General features: G+C 42.4%; 1 protein-coding gene and 1 pseudogene across 4 annotated transcripts in view; one reads left to right on the top strand and one right to left on the bottom strand.

Moving 5' to 3' along the window:
• The window catches only part of DCC (DCC netrin 1 receptor), an 882,319-nt gene that overhangs the window by 225,405 nt on the left and 634,133 nt on the right, over positions 1 to 22,781 (bottom strand). For all 4 annotated transcript variants that reach the window (XM_061614640.1, XM_061614649.1, XM_061614658.1 and 1 more), the window contains 2 exons: positions 10,103 to 10,244; positions 1,480 to 1,590 (listed from right to left, as the gene is read on the bottom strand). In XM_061614640.1, the coding sequence (XP_061470624.1) occupies positions 1,480 to 1,590; positions 10,103 to 10,244 (253 nt within the window). The remainder of the gene's footprint in view (positions 1 to 1,479; positions 1,591 to 10,102; positions 10,245 to 22,781) is intronic.
• Positions 116 to 234, top strand: LOC133375742 (5S ribosomal RNA; annotated as a pseudogene).

Genomic DNA, 22,781 nt, shown 5'->3' with positions numbered 1-22,781 from the left:
GATACATCTGGTGAAGAAACTGCTATAGAAAAAGAGGAAAGAGGAAATGCAGTTAACAGCCTGCACAGCAGCACTGCTGGAATTTACCTGATCCTTGCAGATCTCTAACCTTGCAGGCTATGGCCATACTACCCTGAACATGCTTGATCTCATCTGATATCGGAAGCTAAGCAGGGTCAGGCCACGTTAGTACTTGGATGGGAGACCGCCTGGGAATACCAGGTGTCGTAGGCTTAGAGGAAGGCAATGGTAAACCATCTCTGAATACCACTTACCATGAAAACCCTATGAATATATCCAAAAAAGATTCATATGGTCGCCATAAGTCATAATCGACTTGAAAGCATATAACAACAACAACTACAACCTTGAAGGTCTCTGTCTGTCTAAAGGAATTATCCCAAGGGGTTCTCTAGAGCCCCAATCATGAAGCTGCAAGGTGATGGTTGCTTAAAATGCTACTCTGTAGATGCTTATACCCACCTTATTTTTGGGGGGGGGGGTCTGAACCAGACTGGGTTTGCATTGGGCTGCAAATCAAGTAAGTGATTCCAGGTGCAGTTTTTGCTACAAAACAGTTTTCCTGCCCATGTGATTGCTTCTGAACCATGAGATGAACCAACACAACCAGAAGGACTCGTTAGGGCTCCATTTTCAGCAGGGAGGTGGTTGTCTATGTTCAGTGAAAAGCCCAAAGAGGTGGGTAAATCACATATCCCTGCATGAATGGCTCTATCCCAGGTCAATTAGCTGAGTGGAACTCCATGTTTGGAAGCTGTACCACAGGGTTGGGGAAACTGTGGCCCTCCAGATGTTCCTAGCATCCCAGACCATTGGCCATGCTGGCTGGGACTGATAGGAGCTGGAGTTTGGAGGGCCACATGTCCAATATGGGAAGATCCATGCCATCATGGATCTTGGTCTTATCCCAGAAGGGCATTCTTGGTTCTTATGAGGCCCTAGGTCTAGGCCCCCAGAACTGGCAGAACCAAGCATTGCAGAGGAAGGGAAGACCGAAGCTCCAGAGAACTCCTGCATATTGGGACACATGAAATGAACCAGCTGTTTTGGTATCTCCTGGGGTACTGCAACATGGTAAATGCTGAAGTCAATAAGCATTGGGGAGGAAAACAAACCTGGCTTTTAGCTTCCACCCCAATATTACATTTTGGTGAAAGCTGCAACAGCTGGGAAAAAAGTTAAAATTAAATTCAAGTGCTAGGAACTCTGGTGAAAATAGTGGGATAGAAATGAAGCTGCCATTATTTTCTCACTTCTGTTTCACTTGTATGTACCCACAGAGAATTTTAACAGCATGCAGCCAGTAAACCCTTCTGCTCAAAAACACTCAGACAACAGCTCCAGTGCCTTTGGAAGCTGAATGCTTCTGACCTCCACTGCAACCCTAGCTGAAGGGCAAGGCAACAATCAGAATGAGCAAAAAGCAGTTATAATGGCTGTGAAAAGAAATACAATTACCATCAAGATCGCTCTCTGGAGTTTCTGCAGTATACCAGTCTGAGGAGGGTCCTGTCCCATTGACTGTCATTGCTGCTACCTGGAAACTATACTGGCTTCCTTTGTCAAGACCTGTTTGCGATATAAATGAAACACAGAGAAAACTCACTGAATATTGGTGAGAATTGATGAGCCACAATTGTTAGAGACCACGTACACTTAAGTAGTTTCTGGTGTGGCTTCACAGAGTGCAAGGGGGGGGGAGAGAGAGAGATTGATTCCAGAAAGTAAGTTTACAACTGGACGAAATGGTGGCAACAATTTGGGCTACACAGCAACATTATGGATTTTCCACATCTCGGATTCTACAAGGATTTTCCCAGCAGCCAGCACACAACTGAGGTATAAGCTAAGATGGTGCCATCTGCCTTGTGTTTTGACCAGAGTGTCAGCAATTTCCAAAGCCTTACCAAGGCACCAGATTCTCTCTTGACATTAATTATCTTCACATTTACCCATGAGAACCTGCAGCTCAAATAAGATTCATCATATACTTTGCTCACCCTTCCATGTTCCATGCATACCTTTTTGAAAAGCAACCAATGCCTATAAAGGTGGAAAGGAAATCCCATTGCTTAATGTCGCCTTCACAGTTACCATTGGTGGAGTTGCAGCTGCCTCATGGTATCATTCTGTTTATTTTGTGCTCACTGATTGTCTATGTGTCCAATCCAGAAAGCAGAAAGAAGCAGAAGCAGATGAAAAAACTGATGCTGAAGCAGTAACTGTGAGGAGGAACAAAGCCACTGAACAGTAGGGATGGATGATCTCTTTAAAGTCTAGTCCATCCCAGTTCTGCACGGGGATGGGACTAAATCTGTCCTGTCCCATTTCTGTGCAGATTTTTAAGGGGAAAGCCTTAAACAATCTGTAGAGAAACACAACATTTTTTCTTTTTTTCTTTTTAAGTACTTACAAGGTAGTCCAAGGGCTGCAGCACTGCTTACATTCCTCTAACACATATTTCTTTCTTTGAAATGTTTTAATAATAGTAATCCAGCTGCCCAGCGTGTGGGGTTCCATGCAGCTGCACAATTTCCTCTCTGAGCAAAGGGACTTGATGACGTTCCGTCGCTCTCAGGGGGAATTGTAGGGTGGGGGGAGAAACATCATTGCCTCCATGTAAACAGTGCAGACAGCCATGTTTTCCCCCACCCACAATTCCCCCTGAGATCCACAGACAGTCCTCAAGTCCTGTCACTCCCAGGGGTACTTGCTGTATTGCATTCTAAGGGCACAGTGGCAAGGAGCCCTGCACAGATGATGGAGAAATTATTATATATAAACAATCAGCAAAAACATTATAAAGCTATAAAGGTTTATAACGGTTTGTAACATTTTAATAGTTTAATTTAACATTTAATAAGTTTAGTAGCCAGTCAGAACCTTTTTTTCTTCTTGGAGCTGTCTTCCCTGACTATGCTGGTTTGTTTGGAACTACTTGTACTCAAAACAATTGATAACACTGTTGTGAACATCTTGGTATTTCTAAGACGCAGAAAGAATTGCAGTCACTAAAATGCTTAGCTCATTAGCTGAAGTGCTTAGCTCATTGTGAAAATGTCCTTTTATGTGAAGTACTGAACATTGCCAAATTCACTAAGAACATGAAGCAGAAAAGTACAGTACCTGTGCAAATACCTGTGCAATGCCTATGTCAAACTGTGTCATATGGATGTGTTATATCCTGACTGGTAGATGCTAAAGTCTTTGTCCTGAAATGTATAAAAACCCCAGGCAACCAGCGCCATGTGGCAGTTCTTCACTCACTAAGGGAGAGACTGACCAAGTGTACACTTGTCATCCAATAAAGGTCTATCTTTTTGCTGCAAGCCTGTTTCTTCAATTTTACTCAAGGACCCCAGGCCAATGAACTACAAAATTCCCCATCAAAGAAGCCACTCCAAGTGATGAGCAGCTAGATCACATATTTTTTAAAAAATGTTTAAAAGCAAGGTATGTATTTTAGAGCAGGTGTGGGATCCCTTTGGCTCTCCATATGTTGCTGAACAAGAACACCCATCAGCCCCAGCAAGCATGCCCAAAAGCCAGGGATGATGGGAGCTGTAGTTCAGCAGCATCTGGACAGCCAAAAAAATCCCCACACTTGTTTTAGAGGAACAGAGGCAGTGCTGCAGTCCTCAGACTCCCCCATTAAGGTATCTTCAAGATTACCAATTCTAAAATGGCTCCATGATCTGATCTGGGTCACGATCTGCTCTGATTGAATCAGGTGAGTCCTCTTTGGAATCCAGGTTTGGTGCATTCCTCCTCTGTACCTACTGAACAGTATGGAAAATAGGTGAATAGCCCTATTTTACAGGGTATTTTTGGCTTGATGACTGAAACTGGAGAATATTCAGCATGACTCTAGTTGATCAGGTAAGCCCATGCTGAGGTCCCCTCCCTCCAAAAAAAGTATGGTCACAGCCTACTGGTTTCAGCATGCAGAGTTCTTAACAGAAGTGTTAATGATGAATCTGAACCAGCATGAATCCTGGAACAGCTAATGCATTTTCCCTATGGTTAGGTTCCATTAGAGGAACACCACGCTGGTGCAGCCTGTGTGCTATGCTGAGTCTTTGTTCTCTGTGACAGCAATGTATGTTTTTTTTATCATTTTGTGTATCTCATATACTGACCAGGAAGCATAAAGATAAACAGTCATATTTAATTGCAAAGCTCCTCTGGGGAATAATCTTCAAAATTAAAAACAACACTTTTAAATTTTAGCTGATGGCAAATTTTACAATAAAACCAATAGTTGTGATTTAAAGTCCTTGTTGTAACTCTGAATTACTTTGCTATTGCAGTTGTCCTCATTAGTGGACAGAAACACCTGCCTTCACCAGCAGAAGCTTTTAAGGAGACATAAAGTCTGGTTGCTTGAATATTTAAATCATCTCTTTAAAAGCTACATGATTTCCAGCTTCTCTGGAAATCCTGTAGTACACAAGTAAACAACAGCAATGAGATATGTTTTTGTTTCTTTCCTATTTGGCCTACTTAAATATGAATTTCTACAGCCTTCATTGAAGGTTCTCAAACTATTCACTTTATATGTGGGCTGGCCAATGGCAACAGAAACCCCATACCCAGAGCTTGGAAAAGTTACTTTTTTGAACTACAACTCCCATCAGCCCCAGCCAGCATGGCCACTGGATTGGGCTGATGGGAGCTGTGGTCCAAAAAAGCAACTTTTCCAAGCTCTGCCCATACCTTTATTTTATTTACAAAATCTTTATATCACACCTCAGTGTACAATTTCTAACGTGATGTACAGCCAACAAGAAAAAGAGAGGAAAGAACCAAATTGCAATACGTCATAAAATATCAGAAAACAACTTTAAAAAGAGAACATAAAGAGCTCCTGCTGGGAGAAATGACAGCATATAAATCAAATACATAAATAAATAGTAAAAATAAAAATTGGGCTAATAAATAAACAGCAGAATGGCAAAATATTTTAAATACTGAGATGTCCAAAGAAACAATAAAGGAGAAAGTTCTCAAGCTGCCCCTGGAAGGATAATAGGGAGGTTGTCTCATGGTTATCCCATATTAAGGCATTCCAGCCAGGACTACAACTGAAGAGGTTCTGCAACAACCTGGCCTCCATGTAAAATAATTTCAGCAAGACCTTGTTAAAGAGTGTCCAGTTTGCATGCAAGTGCACATATTAAGGCTGTGGAATGGATTCGTCTGAATCCTGAACCAAATTTGGGTGGTTCTGGGTGGTTCTGGGCTTTAGCCGAACCAGGCTGAGACAGATGTGGATCACCTCAGAAATGTTAAAACAAGGTTAAAAAAAGAGTAGTTAATTGTGTATCATTTGCGAACTTAAAAACAACAACGTGAACAAATACAGATTGTATTTGCTTGATTGATTTCCATTCCTGACCCCAGATGAACCCATGAACTGCAGCAATTTCCACTTCCTTTTCTGCTTCTGTCAGAATTCTCCAACATACCTAATTTGGAGGGTCACAGGTTCTCCATTCCTGCTCTAAAGAAATTCTCAAGTGCCCAGACAGTGAGGCAGAAAAATATAAGTCCTTTTTTCAGGAGAAGAGAGCTTTTGAGAAACCGGAGGACAGATTTCTGCAGAACACTAGAAACAACAGGCATAGCAAAGGGGTTATTTCTGTGTATCACATCAGACAATGTGCTTTCCCATGGCTTTTGGTCATGGTACAGGCTAGGGATGGGCAAGAATGTTGCTAAAATCAAACTTGGCACCAAACTTCCTGATGGTCTGCAGGATCACAATCTTTGCAGATCTATGCTGAATGCTAAGAGTTTCCCCTTCTTTTTCTGACACAAGATATTATTTTTTAAAAACACACACATCAAACTCTGCTTTGCTGATGAGAAACTGACAAGCCTGTGTGTTTGCTTTGCTAATCTGGGAATGGTTTCAGTCGATGCAGACTGATGACGTAGACAAGGTACTTGCGATGATGCGGCCAGAAACGTGTCCTCTCGACCCTTGCCCTTCTTAGCTTATTAAAGCTTGCCGAGGGGGGGTTGACTGAGTGGATCCAGGGTGTAGTCAACACATCATAGCGGGAGGGGTGGTTCTAGCCGCCCTGAAAGAAGTGGTGATCAGACCGCTCCTGAAAAAGCCCACCTTGGACCCATTGATCTGTGATAATTACCGACTGATAATCACAAATACCCCCTTCTTAGGGAAGGTGAATGGGAGGGTTGTGGTGCAGCAATTGCAGGTACTCTGGATGAAACAGATTATCTTGACCCATTCCAGTCTGGGTTCAGGCCCGGTTATAGGACTGGATTGGCCTTGGTCGCCCTGATGGATGACCTTTATCGGGAGAAGGATAGAGGGAGTGCGACCCTGTTACCCTTACTTGATCTCTCAGCAGCTTTTGATACCACTGACCATGGTATCCTTCTGGGCCGACTTGGTGAGATGGGTATCGGAGGCACTGTTTTACAGTGGTTCCGATCCTATCTCCAAGGTCATTTTCAGAGAATAGCATTGGGTGATTGTCTTTCGGCCCCTTGGCAGTTGTGCTGTGGGGTGCCGTAGGGTACCATCTTGTCCCCCATGCTGTTTAACCTCTACAGTATATGAAGCCCTTGGGAGCAGTCATCAGAAGATTTAGGGTGAGGTATCAGCAGTACACTGACAATACCCAGCTCTATTTCTCTGTAACATCTGAATCGGGAGAGGCAAGCCCTGGACAGCTGCCTGGACTTGGTGGTGGACTGGATGAGGTTGGCGGTTCCTGAGTTCAGATAACTGGTCAGTTGACTGCTTTGGATGGGGTTGTACTCCCTCTGAAAGAGCAGGTTCATAGTCTGAGGGTGCTGCTAGATGCATCTTTGTCGCTAGAGGTCCACTTGACCTCAGTGGCTAGGAGTGCCTTTTATCAGCTTTGGCTGGGAAGACAGCTGCAGCTGTTTTTGGACTGGGATAGCCTGACCACTGTTGTCCATGCACTAGTAACCTCCAGGCTGGATTACTGTAATCTGCTCTATGTGGGGCTGCCCTTGAGGTTGGTCCAGAAGCTGCAGCTGGTGCAAAATGTGGCAGCGAGACTGCTCACTGGGGCAGGGTATCGCCAACATGTCACCCTGCTGCTGAAAGAATTGTACTGGCTGCCCATTTGCTACCAGGCCAAGTTCAAGGTTCTATTCTTGGTGTACAAAGCCCTATACAGCTTGGGACCAGGATACCAGAAAGACCATCTTATCCCTTATATACCCTGTTAATCACTGCACTCTGCAGGTGTGGGCCTCCTGCAGATACTATCTTATCAGGAGGTCCGTTCTGCACAACATAGGAAATGGACCTTTAGTGTGGTGGCACCTATCCTGTGGAATTCCCTACCCTTAAATGTTAGACAAGCACCATCTCTGTTATCTTTTCGGCACCTATTGAAGACCTTCCTCTTTCAACAAGTTTTTTTTAAGTTGAGGCCTTATCCCAGTCTGTGTCTGTGTTGGATTTGCTTTTTAATATGTTTTTAAACCTTTTTAAAAAAACGTTTTTAACCTTTTTTGAAAAAGATTTCTTCAAACCTTTTAAAAAAATGTTTTTAAAGATGTTTTGTTTTAATGTATTTTAAAGCCTGTTTTTATGATGTTTTAAAGTGTTTTTGGTGCTTTTGTTTGACGCCCTGGGCTGCTGCTGGGAGGAAGGGCGGGATGTAAATCAAATAATAAATAAATAACCATAAACTGAACCCTGTGCCTTTGCTTTGATAAGGTGAAACTGACCAGACTTCCTGTTTGCTTTGGGAAAGAAACTGTCAAGCCTGTGCCTTTGCTTAGCTAAGGTGAAACTGACTAGCCTGTGTTTGGTTTGCATTAAAGAGATCTCTTGCTTTCTCTCAGGGCTGGAGGTGGTGGTGAGAGGATCTAATACCATTTGGAAAGAGGGGAATTGGGTAGGTGGGTGTGCAGGCAGGCCCTTGTCATAGGGAAAACTACTTTCCTTTCCTTTTGGAAGTGGAACAGTAAAAGCAAAGGATAGCAGAAAAATAACTAACCCAAAACAGAACTGCCAGGCAGTTCAACAGAATGTAATCAAACAGGCATCAGCATGGATCCCATCCCACTGCAAGCTGCTCCTATGTCTTTTTATGGCTCTAATTTAAGCCTTCCACTCCATGCACAGGCGACCCACACATATCAAAACTAATCAAAATTAAATTGATCTCATAATAACCTCACTGACAGATCTTAAATCTCCTTGAAAGGTATGTAAAAGAAGGGACTTCACTAGATGCATCTCCCCTCACCCAGCTTTATACAATGAGCAGGATAGGACAATCTCTGATTGTGAACGTATATATTGTTTTAAACTGTTTTCAATGTTGTATTTTATATTGTTGTGACCCACCCTGGGACTTTCTGGTGAAGTGCAGGTAATACATTATATTATCATCATTACCATCACCTTCTCTTCCTCACTGAAATAGTCTTCAACATCTGATGGTATATTTGTTTTGCCTATTGGAAAACTGTTATCACTTACTTAACAGCTTTCTAAAGATCCTAAAAATATGTTTTCTTCCAACAATCACACTTGGAATTGTTTTCTTTTAGAAAATTGGGAGGAGGGGGGTTGGATCTCAGACCTCTGCAGTTGCATTCTAATCTGTATTATCTCTTGCTAATGACCTTGAGAAAGGATCATCTGCCCTTCTATGTGCACTAGGCATAGAACTAGACCTCCTCATAGAAGTCTCAGAGGAAGAAAATGAACTATCAGACTCCTATTGCAGGAGCGGCAGAACAGAGCTTGCAATTACCCAAGTCTCTCTCTCTCTCTTGGCCTGCTGGTCCTCATTAGAGAAGGTACAAGGTGAAAGCTGAGGCCATTAACAGTGCCAGAATTCTCTCTAAGAGCAAATTCAAGTGGGTGGATGTCAACAGGACTGGAACCTAAACAGGACCAATAAGATATAAAGAGCTCACCCATTGACTTTATCTCATGTGAGGAGATAATTACCATTCCCTTCTGTTGCAAAAGTCACTTCATTTGGGGACACAATGGCAGTGAGGGCAAAACTTGCCCTTTCCTCTTGGCACAGAACCCAAGCCATGGTTTAGTGTGGATGAGCAAATGTGTGGGCTCCCAGAGAGGAGACTGCAGCTGCTTTGCTCCTCCCTCGTCATTTTGCTGCTGCACTTCACTGAGCCAAGCCATGGTTTGGCTTAGAATGTCATCTGAACTGAGACTCATGGTTTCGCTCTCCCAGCCAAAGCACAGGCAGTAAACCATAGGACAAACCTTGTTTACAGTTTGTGGTTTGTCTGGAGAAAGTGAAACCATAACCCTGTGTTCTGATGACATGCAAAGCCAAACCATGGTTCCCACAAGAGGCAGTGATAGCCACCTACTTGGATGGCTTTAGAAGAGGATTAGACAAATTCAAGGAGGATAAAGCTGTCAGTGCTATAATAGCTGTGTTCTACCTCCACAGTTGGAGACAGGATGCTTCTGAACAGCAGTTGCTCGAAACCCCAGGAGGGGATATAGTGCTGTTGTGCTCAGTTCCTTGTGGGCTTCCCAGGCTTGTGGGCTTCCAATAGGTATCTGGTTGGCCACTGTGAGAACAGGATGCTGGTCTAGATGGGCCACTGGACTGATCCAGCAGGGCTCTTCTTGTGTTACATGCGAACTGGGACAGAGAAATACTGACTCACCCTAAACATACAAGATACAATCCATCCACACCCAATGTGTCTTAAAAATTGAAATTTTGTTGTTGTTGATGAAGAGTAAAGTCATATCCTGGTAGCAGCATGACAAGTTTTGGTTTTTTATTTGAGTTGGAATTCATGGAAACTAATTTAGGCTAGAAACTGCTAGGGAGAACGGGGAATTGTGTTTCATTTTCATTAAGCTGAGGAAAATGGAGAAACATATATAGGATAAAACCAATAAAGAGGAAACAAAGTAAAAATGTATGAAGGTTGTTGCTGTACCATTCAATGAATGTCACCTAAATGCAAGGAAAACAATGCTCATTTGAAATGAAAGTGTGTTCTGTTCCCAAAACATTTCCTTCATCAGCAATGGTTTAAGGCTACAAACCGTGCAAACACCGACCTGTAAACAGGTACCAGAGGTTGTTTGGCTCCAATGTTTCTATCTCACCCCTGCGGGCTGTCTTTCTGTGTCGTATTTTATAGCCAGTGATGAAGCCATTTTGTGTGCCAGGAGGCGGAGGCAGCCAACTCACTTTGATGCTCTGGAAAATAAACATGCTCAAGCTGGTTTTATTTTTACTTTTCTACAAAGGCATTATACGTAAAAAAAATATACAGAAAACTCTCCCATTCATATAGCTCTAACCTCTGCAGATGCATTTCCAGAAGGCAAACTCTAACCTACCCAACATGGTAGGGTGGTGTGTGTGTGCATGTGTATGTGTGTGTGTGTTTAGCTTTTTAGTTGGTGGGATCTTATTCGTATAAAGAAGTAGTATTCAGTCACAGGAGTCTCCCCCCTACAGTCTGTAACAGAGTGACAAAGTGTCCTACTTTACAGAGGACACTGTTTGAAGGACTGGCCAGTCCAAGTCTGGTTTTTAAAAAAGAGCCGTAAGAAGAGAGAGCAGGACAGGCCTTGAAGTCGCCCACCAGCGGTTTGCCCCGGGATTTCTCCTTGCACAATGGAACCTTCTCCTCCCCTTCCCCAGTGTGCACCCTAAATCTGCTCTGAGATTTCCCCCAAACCTCCTGAGCAGATTTAGGGAAGTTATTGGGGGGCACCTGGGAAGAGCAGGGGGAAATCCCCTTGCATTAGGGCAAAACATTAGCTGAATATTTTTACACTTTTTTCGTGGTGGTGATAGTGGGGGATAGAAGTCTGAAGAGAAGCACTGAGTGTAACAGCTAGAGCCAACACCCTTGTTACTCCCCCAGAATACCTCTGGAGTCAGGATTTAAACCCAGAGGCATTGTGGGGAAGCAAAGATGGAAGCAGCTGCCACAGTTTGGTTCTTTTCTGCTCTGCTGGATGCCAGACTGAGAGGGCATTACTTACTTACTTTCTTACTTACTACTACTTTATGTGGTGGCATTCACCAGTACAGAGTACTGCCACCTCTTTTTTCACTGCGCATGCAGCCATTTTGCGCTGGAACCCACAGCACTTTTGTTAAGATACAAGTGCCAGGACCTCATTGTCTTACCACTCCCCCCACTGATTATTATTATTTAAAATGCCACTTAATTGCCACGTGAAGGTATAAAAATCGATTACAATAAACACACATAATTAAAATACACAATAAAACAATGCCATTGAAACATTAAAACAAACATCTGCAATTAAAATGTACAATAGAACAAACCCTTTAAAACAGCAATCAAAACCATTTAAAATGGGAGGTTCAAATCAGGAAATTGCAAACATGCTTTTCTAAACAGGGGTGTCTTAATGACCGGCAGAATACCAGTGCCAATGCAGCATCTTATATTTCAGCAGGGAGAGCATTCCATGAGTGAGTGTGTGTGTGTGTGTGTGTGTGTGTGTGTGTGTGGTTGTGTGTGGTTGTACTTGTATAAATTATTTTTATGTATTGTTGTATTCTTCTGTCGCAAGTATAAAAATGATAAAAGAGAGTAATTAAACTCATTGCATAGGCTAACTTTGATGCACAAAGCCCTAAACAGCTTGAGGGCCAACTACTCGAAAGAGCAGCAGTCCCAGTATCCTGCCTGAGACCTGACGCCAGCTAGGAAGGCCTTCTTGAATGTCCCATCAACAAGGGCTGTTTTTTTTTAATTGCTGTTGATGGAACCCACCCTTTGACCCTAGGGAGAAGGGCAGGATATAAATCTCAATAATGAATAAATCAAGCTGAGTCAATTTAAGATGCATGGTAATTTTTTTACCAAATGTTTTAGCCTGGCAGTGAAAGGACTACATTGTAGATGTCTGGAGGTTCAACATTGGAGTGCCAACCCTGGAAAAGCCTTTTCCTTTGTGGTGGAATAACACACTTCCAATTGACAAGACAATTGGAGAAGGTCTTCAGTAGAAGACCTTCAGATACAAGCAGCTTGGTACATGAAGGGATTCTCCTCTGAATATTTGATCCCATTAATGTTTAGGTACTCAGGTCTCTGGTGGATAATGATGCAACTTAATATCATTCCTTTTAGACTTCCAAGTTACATGCTGCAACTCCAAGAGTAACACCCACACATCTCTCTCCCTCACCCCTGGAAATCCTGCCCATCTACTAGCCTTCCCTCTCAAGGATTCATCAACAGAATTTTCAAGTTGGAAGGGACCTTGGAGGTCTTCTAGTCTAATTCACTGTTCAATGCAGGATGTACAATGCAGAATGCAACCCCATAATCCCTGACAGATAGCCATCCAGCTTCTGCTTAAATACCTCCAGCAGAGATCAGTCTGTTTCCCAGTTCAACATATCATACCATATCATACTATTCTTCTAATGTTTAGCCAAAATCTATTTCCCTGTCACTTCCACCCGTTGAGTTTAGTGTTGCCTTCAGGAGCAACAGAGATTAAATCCGCTCCGTGTTCTGCATGAGAGCAGATCAGATATTTACAGACAGCTTACAAGTCTGCCCTGTATCTTCTCATCTCCACGCTAAAGATATCCAGCTTTTTAACCCATTCCTCATAGGACTTGCTTTCCAGACTCCCTGCCATCCTACTTGTCCTCCCCTGAACACACTCTAGATAATAGCATCGGGGAAAATGGAGGGTCAGTCAATATTACAAATTAAATGAGGATCAAATAACACCTGCCCAATGGCTGCACAGAATCATGTATCATGTTCTACAGTTCTTTCAACTCCAATTAATAGCAGGTGTCAATGAATACATCGCAAACATATCCAATTTTTTTCAGTAGGAAGTTGATTAATTCATAAATAAATATAAGCTTTGGCACACAGAGAAATTCATTAGTTCATTATAAAACTCAGTTTGTGTACATGTTTTGCCTAAGCCTTTGTTGCATGTAATCTCAGATGTGATCCATGCTGGATGATACAAAGTGCCCTTATGGCTGAACAGACTGCATTTTTCAATTCTGGAAATGGTTATTTTAAATGTGGATTGTTTAGTAGCTAGGATTGTAAAGAAAATTGCATGCACATAACGTTTATATGAAAATGCAAATGTTCAAAAATAGCTTTAAAATACACACTCTAAGCCTAAGAGCAAACTTATAAAACAATCTTGAAGTGTGACCCCTTCCAGAGGGTAGCAACAATCCTTTAAAAACAGAATGTAAGCGTAATCCTATAAAAAGGATTAAATAAAACATTTTACCTAGTAGTTCAGACTCACCAGAGTCAATGAATGCCCCAGTTCTGCAATGGATGGACAACCATCACCTCCCCATGAAATCAGGTTCTTTGGATGTCCAGTCTCAAAGGATCAAAAGAAATCATCTCTTTCAAGTCCAAGATTCAGTCAAGCAAACTACTTTACTTCTTCTATGCAAATATCACAAGCAGCAACTGCTGGAATAACTGGTCATTTTTACCTTAGCAAACTGGATGTTATACAGCATACAGTTATTTAAATATAAATCTTTTATATGTTACCATGGATTGCTATTTCCAGAAGGTTTGTCAGACCGTTTTAGTCATGCAGTGCCTGAGTTAGACTGCCATCTGTGTCCAGGGAGCAGCTTCTTCCACATCCCACATAACACCATGATACACAATACTAACCACATCTGTGGAAGGGAGCAAAATCATACCTAACCTCTGGGGCACCTGCCCTGCCTAAAAAGACCCTGGGCAACCAGGCAGGGCTACAATATTCACATGTGGGCTATACACATAAAATCCAGCATGCTGAGGTCCAGATCACTCAGCTGATAACTACAATATCCCTGGACATCAAGGTAGGGCTATAATATTTACATACAGCCTATGTACAGGCCAGATCACCCAGGTGATTATCAGATTTTATCCAGGAAACTGGCGCCTACAAAACCTCAGGCAGGGCTGTGACATTCATGCACATGCAGCCTATGCACAGTCCAGATCACCCAGTGACACTGAAAAATCTTCCTTCACATGTTGGGTTTTTCCCCCTCCAGGAAACTATCATCATGCATTCTTTTCTCCTCCTCCTCCTCCTCTTATTTATTATTATTGTTGTTGTTGTTGTTGTTATCCTGCACCTAGGAGGTGCCTAGGGCGACAATGCTTAAGCCACTTATAATAAAATATTACAGCACCATTAGGATGTCTGAGGACATTGTGACTAGGGTAGGTGTTCCCTCCTCTCCATGTGTATGGGTTGGCTTAGGATGTTTTTCAACACAGGTTCCTGCAGTTAGTTGCTGAAGGCAGAGCCAGTTCAAGGGCTTGAAAGAGAGCCTGAAGCATAGCAGGCAGCAGCTACTGTTCTGTTGATCAGCCAAGTGCAAAAAGCCAGCTCTTGGTATTTACTAAGGCTGCCTTGAAATCTGCCCTCCGATTTCTCAAAAAAGGTTTTCCTTTCCTTCAAAAGTGCTACTGTGGAGGGCTTCAAGCCTGTCAAAAACACTGGGCTGAAACCAGGCATTACACAGAAAGTAGCAGCCTGGCATCTCCCAGTCATAATTAGTAAACCAAAATGCATGCTTCCACTTCATCGGCTGTTGTTTTATGGGGGGAGGGGAAAAACTTGCACTTTGAGGTGAGGGTCTTCTGCAGATACCATCTTATCAGGAGAACCATCCCACACAATTTAGGAATTGGGTCCTTAGGGTTGTGGCACCTAGCCCTTGGAATGACCTCCCATTAAATATTAGGCAGACTCTAATTTTCAGTGCCTACTGAAGACTTTATTCTTTCAACAAGCCTTTTAAGTAGAGACATTTATCCCGGTCTGCATCTTTATTGCAATTGTCTTTAGATGTTTTGAGTGTTTTATCACTTATGTGTTTGCTGCACTGGGTCCTTCAGAAGGAAGGACAAGCCACAAATTTAAATAACAGCAGCAGCTCCTCATGACAAAATCATATTATGCATTTTTGTTTACAAGATACAAAGTACAGAAAAGAAGACAATATGGAGCCTGCTGCTTTTTGTATCAGCCCCACATCTTCAGCCATAAGCCTGAGAACCATATGGATGCCATTGGGCCAAAGCAGACGAGGCACTACCTGCACGATTAGCAATTAATATTCACACCTCTAAAATATTTTAAAGAATTGTTGATGTGGATTGGGTCTACAGGGACCAAAGGCTAAAGCTACCCTACACCAGAGCCCCATTCTGGACCAGCCTCCCCAACATATTGGGGGGGGAGAAGAAGAAGAATGCATAGCCAAAGAATTACATAACCAAAACTCAGCAAACAAATCAAAAGTCAACAAACAATAAACAAAAAGGTTCCTTCACACCATGACATAGTTCATGTCAGCATTACATAACACGAGCCACCTAAGAACATGGCCAGATCCTTCCCCACTCCCCAATTTCAGTAAGCCTTTACAAAAGGAATGGTGGCTTCCTGGTGGTTGGAGGGTCTCTGTCCCCCTATTTAAGTACTGAAAAACAAAAACAGTAGCCTCGTTTCAATCACGCATGGCAACCTCCTTACTAATCTGCAGTACTCTTTCCATCAATGCTATATCCTACACCCTCTTTAGACACCAGTGAATGGAGAAACCTGATTGTGATTTCCAATGCTGGGCTATTTCCAGCCTGGCGTCAAACCACAACAGATGCAACGTTGCATTATATGTGCAACTACCTGCAGGGCCATGGAGCCTGCTAAACTACAATTCCCACCCCACACCCCACACCTAATGGTATGGCTGGTGATGCTTTCCCACGAGGTTTTGTGCGAAGAGTAACAAGGGCAGAAATTAAGATACAAACTAAAGCTACAGCATAAAAATGTTCTGCATAATTGTTATCTTGTCCTTTGGCAACTTTCCCTCACCCACAGTGAATCCCATTGTTTGTTAGGAGCTTAGTTTTCAGGGTCAGTTAGAGATACACACACACATACACAACATCACCAGACTTTCATACCCTCCTTGGCAGGAGGGGGAGAGAGGAAAAAAAGTATTTTAAAAACCGAGGCTTGAAGGTAGAAAAAGAGGAGAGAGGAAGAAAGAAAAAGGGGGGCTGAGGAACATCAGAGCTCCGACACACGTGTACGACGCTCTCAAGGAACGCATCAAGGACTGCAGGGACAGAACCGGGTAAAAACTGGGTCTCGGTGCAAAACCCTGAGACCAAGAGATTCTTTCCTGGTTTTGGATCAGAGCTCTTCCACATAGCTTCAGCTGTATTCAACCGCCCATTCCGGGCATAGGATAGGTAATCTCTCCTACCTTTCACCTCTTATAGTAATAGGGTCCTCTGATTTCTTAGTTTAAAGTTATGAATGGGTTAGGATATTAATGATTAATGCTGCCATGCAATTCTGTAATGCTTTCCTACTCTTTCTCTCATTAAAAATCAAGCTTTGCTTTATTTTGGTTTGGACCTGCATTTCTTGGGTTAAATATCTACACCATTTAAGCACATTTCAGGGCAAAGCGCTTGTTTTTATCCCTAGCAAAAGATCCCCTCCTCTCAAGGAGGTGTGTGTTCATGGGACATGAGGGTGGCAAATGCACACACTCAGGTTCCCAAGAGCACATGTCGTAACACTATATCCTACACCCTCTTTAGACACCAGTGAATGGAGAAACCTGATTGTGATTTCCAATGCTGGGCTATTTCCAGCCTGGCGTCAAACCACAACAGATGCAACGTTGCATTATATGTGCAACTACCCTGGATCAACGTCCAGAATTGACAGCATTGCCAGTATTATGTCTGGAACTAAGATCTTAGCCACTAAAGTCATTCACACAATTGCTCAGTGAACTATGGCTCAAATTAAGCCCTGCTTACATCACAGTGTAGAGCGCATGAGTTGGCTGCACACTGGGGCACATTTGTATAAACAGAGTTGCACATTTGCATTCATACAGATATAGCAGTCATTAAATCTGACTTACACACTGGACTGAAGCCAATTTCTTTTTGGATGCTGCAGCTTTTTTCTCCGTCGCCTCCTTCTTTTTAATCAAGACTATTTTAGATGTTGCTTTGGCTCTTGCAAAATCAATGGCAAAGTAAAGTTCTTAGGAGATAAGAATACTAATTACTCTTCTCTCATTCCTGAGTCTCCAGATAGAGGGAGGAGGGAGGGGAATCACCTTTAAAGCCCATTACTTGGAGTTGCAATATATCAGCTCACTAGATTTCCTAATAGGTCTGTTAGAATACAATGCATGTTGAACAGAAGTGCATTTCTTCTACTAGAGAATTTTGCATGTCTTACAAAAGCACAGGCGTTCCATGAGGCAAAGCGAGGCAGCAGATTTTAAACACTTTTTAAGGCGACAGAGTGGCTCCATCAGGCACAATGTACAGCGAATAGGCCCATCTCTCAGAGGTCAGTCCTCTGCTTGAAGGTGTCCTCTGTCTGAAGAACTGCCCAGGTCAAGTGTGGGTTAAACAGTAGTGTAGTGGCAAATTTGGAAGTGCAGGGTCCCTTCATGATGGTCACAGCTAAACCCCCTCATGGCCACACCCCTTCTAACATTATACAACCTAATATTATAGAATAAACTAGCCGGGTTTGAATACTGCTTTCTGCTTCTCTATCCTTGTTAATGCCTTTGCTCACAGCAGACGTCCCTAGGGGTGATCCAACACAAAAGGGGAGTGTGTTAATTACTGAGAAGAGTTTTCTCAGTGGCTGACTCACCTTCTATCACTCTGATTGGCTCCAGTCAGCAGGAAAAGACAAGGAAGCATGCTAGAAGACTCTTCTCCGTGGCTAATACGCTCTCTGTGTTTCAGGGCTTATAAACACCGGAGCCTAATTGTATACTAAAGAGACTGCTTGCTCAATGGGAGCTTCCAATCCGCTGTTTTCCATTCACACAAGTAGGCGTTCCTCTGGGAAGGATTAGTGTCACTCTTTCCTTGTGGCCCCACCCTCTAATTTTACAAGTTTACTCCCTCCAGTTCAAGCCAGGAGAGCACCTCGGTGTGCAATTGACAAGAAAAATGAAACTGACTAGACCACCTTCCCCTTCTCCATTGTTCAAACCTGAGTGAAAGGTGGATGGGGGGATGAGTGAAAGGCAAAGTATGCAGTGGCTGTGGCAGCTTTTGTGGGTGGCAGAGAGACAGAGAACGGACAATGGGGCATAAGACAGCCTGCTCACTAAAAAGAATTGAAGCAAAGCACCTACAAGGAGGAGCGCAGTGCAGCTGAGAAGGTTTTTCCTTTCCTTTTCACATTATCAGCAGATTGGGTTAATACGGATTTAAAGAGGGAAACTGTGTGATAGCTTCTGCTTGCCTGCAATGTCATGTGAACCATGCAAATTACAAGGGGATGCAAGTAGCACCAGACACACACTAAATTGCCGTGTGAATGAGCCCTCAATTCTCATATTGTTTCAGAAACTACAGATTGATAGATTCAGCTTTAAATGGAAACTGAATTGAATTTCTCCCCCATTCCTAATCCTCAGCCACTTTTCTTCTATCTGGTGCATTAAAATATATGAAAAGCACAGCTGGATTATATCTAAGGCATCTTGTCCAGTATACGTTTCTACAACGGCTAGCCAGATTTCTATCAAAGCTCTGATAAACATCAGAGAGATGTGGCTTTTGAGAAGGGAGCAGGTGACATTACAACTATCCCAGGTGGGGAATGGAAGAATCTGTCAATTTTTGTTCTCACAGGTTCTCTTTTTTCCAATCTTAAACTCAGTTCTCCACATTCTTGCAGCAATTTGCATTTTTTTTAAAAAAAATATTCTCCTGAAATTTTTTTGGTGTGATTTCTCCTAATAAAAACATTTTTGTATGCAGTTTCAACTAATGTACAAATTGTTGCAAGCAATTTCTCCTAAAGTATGTTATTTTGTATGAATTTTCAGTAATACAGTCATTTTTATGCACCCTTTCCCCTAATATATGCATTTTTGTAAACAGTGTTTCTTAGGGAAACTGCATAGCAAAATTTGGGAAAATGCGAATTTCAAAGGATAGCTATGTTTCAGTTCTCATATTGTTTTGGAAAGTGTGAATTTGATGGATTCAGCTTGAATCAAATTTCTCCGCTATCCCTACCATGGCAAGGCGGGTTTATCCAAATAACAAGCTGGTAGAGTCACTCTTTCTTGCACAGTTAATCACTGCTCCAGATCCTATAATTGTGTAAATAATTGTGGTCATTTAATCTCTATTTATTTTAGGTTTGGGTGCAATGAAACTAGTTGTACATATAGTTCTTATATTATAGTATTGAAAAGGGTTTTGAGTTTGCTGTGATATTTGCTGTTATGTTACTGTTTTATTATTTTTTGTTATTATGAAATTGTGTTTGTAATTGCTGTTCATTCTGTTGTAAACCACTTTGAGCACAATTTGTTGTGGAAAAGTGGCATACAAATAAAATGATGATGATTATGATACAGAACAGCTAAGACTCTACTGAAATCAGTCCATCTACTCTGACTGCAGTTTTATTTCCCAACTCTGCTGCAAAGACCCTTTTAGCGGAAGATGGTGGAGATTGAACCTAGGACTGGCTGCATATAAGACAGTTTTTTTAAAACAACAACAACAAGAAGAACCACAGCTACATCCAAAATTCTCCACCATATTATTGGGCAGCAAAATGAGAAGAGGGAGAATACTTTTGCTGAATGTTCTTGGGGTGTGGGATTGAAATATTCCAAGAGTTCAAGGGGAGCCTCAGAAGGAACTTAGAATCATTGAGTTGGAAGGGGCCTATAAGGCCATGAAGTCCAACCCCCTGCTCAATGCAGGAGTCCAACTTAAAGCATACCCGACAGGCAGCTGTCCAGCTGCCCCTTGAACACTTCCAGTGTTGGAGAGCCCATTTAACAGAAAAATATTTTCTGTCTGAGAAATTTCAGCCCAGCTTTAAATACAGACTCCACATTACCATTACTTTTCCCCTTTCCTAGCCAAGAAGACAAAAATCAATAGGTCCTCCCCACCTTTCATTATTTTAAGCAGCAAGAACCTCTGTGTCTGGCATAACTGGAAAGTAATGGATTTCACTAGGAACTTAAGCATCCTGAGGAGAAATGAAGAGAGTGTGACATACTGATATGGTAGCAGGAGTCAGCTCTTTCAGCTGCTTCCAAGGGGGAGATTCATTTTAGGAAGTACCTGTTACAGCAGCTGTGAATGTACTACACACACCAGCTGCTGAGAGATCAGCAGGAAGGAACATGATATGTAAAATTCATATTCTTTGCTCAGACTATGGAAAGTTGCGGGGGTGGGGGGAGACATCTCACACAGCAGAGAATAAAATGAATATCTGTACTTGAAAAGCCTCCAATCTCTCTAAATGAGCTACTTTGCTTAAATTATGCCCTGTGTGTGTGTGTGTGTGTGTGTGTGTGTGTGTGTGTGTGTGTAAGAGAGAGAGAGAGAGAGAGATCCTTGCATCATCCACATGCATTAGAATGGGGTGGGTAAACCGTGGCTCTCCAGCGTTTATTGGACTCCCATCAGCTCCAGCCACCATGATCATTGTCAGGAATGGGGATTGAGGGATATGTCAGATTTGGTTCTTTGAGTTTCTAATTTTTATAATCTCAAATTCAGTTCTTCATATTTCTGCATTCGTTTGCCTTTTTTTTCTTTTAAAGGAATCCTCATTAAAACTCTTCATGATTTTAGTGCAGATTTCTCCTAATGTGTATATTTCTGTATGCGGTTTTGACTAATGCACACGTTTTTGCAAGCAATTCCTCCTAATATAAAGCATTTTGGTATGTTTTCACTAATTTATATTCATTTTTATGCACACTTTCCCCCAATATATGCATTTTTTGTGAACATTGGTTGGTTGGAAAACTGCATGACAAAAATTCAGGTAAGCATGAAGCTTGAAGGATGGCTGGGTTTCAGTTCTCATGCTATTTCAGAAAGTGCAAATTTGATAGATTCATCTTCAAATGCCACCTGGATTGAATTTGTCCCGCATCCCTAATCAGGGATGATGGGAGATGTAGTCCAGCTATATCTGGAGGGCCACAGGTTTATCATTATTTCATTTCATTTCATTTTGACAAAGTATATGCCACTGAATTACAATTGTCTCTTGTACAACTCTTGTACCAGAAGCTCAGTACAATTAAAATAACAATCAGCCAAAACTATAAAATGGGAATTCAGTTAAAATGCCTGCTGGAATAAAAAAAAGTCTTCAGTAGGCACCGGAGGTTTAACAGGGAAGGGGCCTGTCTGACCTCAACTGGAGAGGAGTTTCTTAAAGGTTCCCCAACCTTGCACTAGAGCCATCAGGTTAGCAGCAGCACCAAATTCCTTCACAGCGAGGATTAATGTATGGGAAAGCACAGAATGAGCTAACTTCTAGATCAGTGGTTCCCAAACTTTTTTTCTGCATGGACCACTTGAAAAATTGCTGAGCGTCTTGGCAGAACCACTTCACAATTTCTCTGCCTATTGTAGCAATTCAAATGGTAATATAATAAAATGTAGTATAAGAAACAAAAGAAGCAATACAAATACTGTTCTGGGTTTGGGGGTTGAGACAGATGATTTCTAGGAGTCCCCCTTCCAGCCTCTGATTTGGAACCCTGCACCTGGAGATGGCCTCTGCAGCTGAGAAACTTGCTCCGCTTGTCAGATCAGTTTCTTTTGTTAATCTAACAGCATGGCCAGATGGGCTAATGGGTCTGTCAAGTGCCTATTAACTGGAGAGTGGGCCAAGAAGATCCTATTGTTATTGACACTCTTCAGGAGAACCCCTCCCTCCTAGGGCCTCAAAGAGGCTTGTGTGTTGAGTTGGGTCTGAGGAAAGTCTGGGAATTGGAGACACGCAGAGAGGCTGGCTCCCTGCACCATGGCTTTAGGGTGCCTCCTGTGAGCCTGATGGAAAAGAAAGATCTATTGGACTGCTGATGCTTTGAACCCCTCCATCTTAAGCTCATGTTGAAATGTGTGTAATAAAAAAAAGATTTCCTAAAAGGCACCACAGTCTCTGCTGACCTTCTTTCCAAGGAAACCAAACCAAACCCTGGGTAAGCGCAGGGACCCCTGGAGATTTCCCACCACTTGGAGATTGGGGTGGCATGCAACAATACAATTAAAAATCAAAATGAATATCCAGTGTGATGGATGTTCCATCTCCCATCTTCCATCACAAATCCACTGACACGCCATGGACCACAGTTGGTTCATGAGCCGCAGTTTGGGAACCCCTGTTCTAGATGATAAACCAGAAGATGTTCAGATTTCATTAAAAGTACCTTAACATATTTTGGAAGCATAGCAGTTTTAGGTTGCACTCTTAACCCCATTTACCTGGGAACAAGCCCCACTGAATCTGATAGGACTTACTTCTGAGTAGACATGGTTGGGATTGCACTCTTATTCTGTTATGGATATAGGGGTGGGAGATGTGGAAGTCGAGGAGAGGGCCAACAGAAGAAAATGGGGTTGGGTGAGAGAAAAGAAGACAAGAGAACACAGAAAGGAGGGAGAATGGGCAGAGATCAGGGATGGCAGATGAATCCATTTTAAATTGATTTATACATGGAATTTGGTGGTTCTGATCCAATTGACTTTTGCTTTTATCGGACAGCCTCTTGGATTGAACACCCACTTTAAGTCAGAGCCACTCATGCATTTTAAAGCCCAACTAATTTTGTGCAAGATTGTACACAAAAATATGTATATTATACCTCTATACAAGTTCCATG

The sequence above is a fragment of the Rhineura floridana genome, chromosome 1 (assembly GCF_030035675.1).
Source record: "Rhineura floridana isolate rRhiFlo1 chromosome 1, rRhiFlo1.hap2, whole genome shotgun sequence".
Classification (NCBI taxonomy): domain Eukaryota; kingdom Metazoa; phylum Chordata; class Lepidosauria; order Squamata; family Rhineuridae; genus Rhineura; species Rhineura floridana.
Note: the sequence above shows the minus strand (reverse complement) of the source record. Positions and strands in the feature narration are given on the sequence as shown.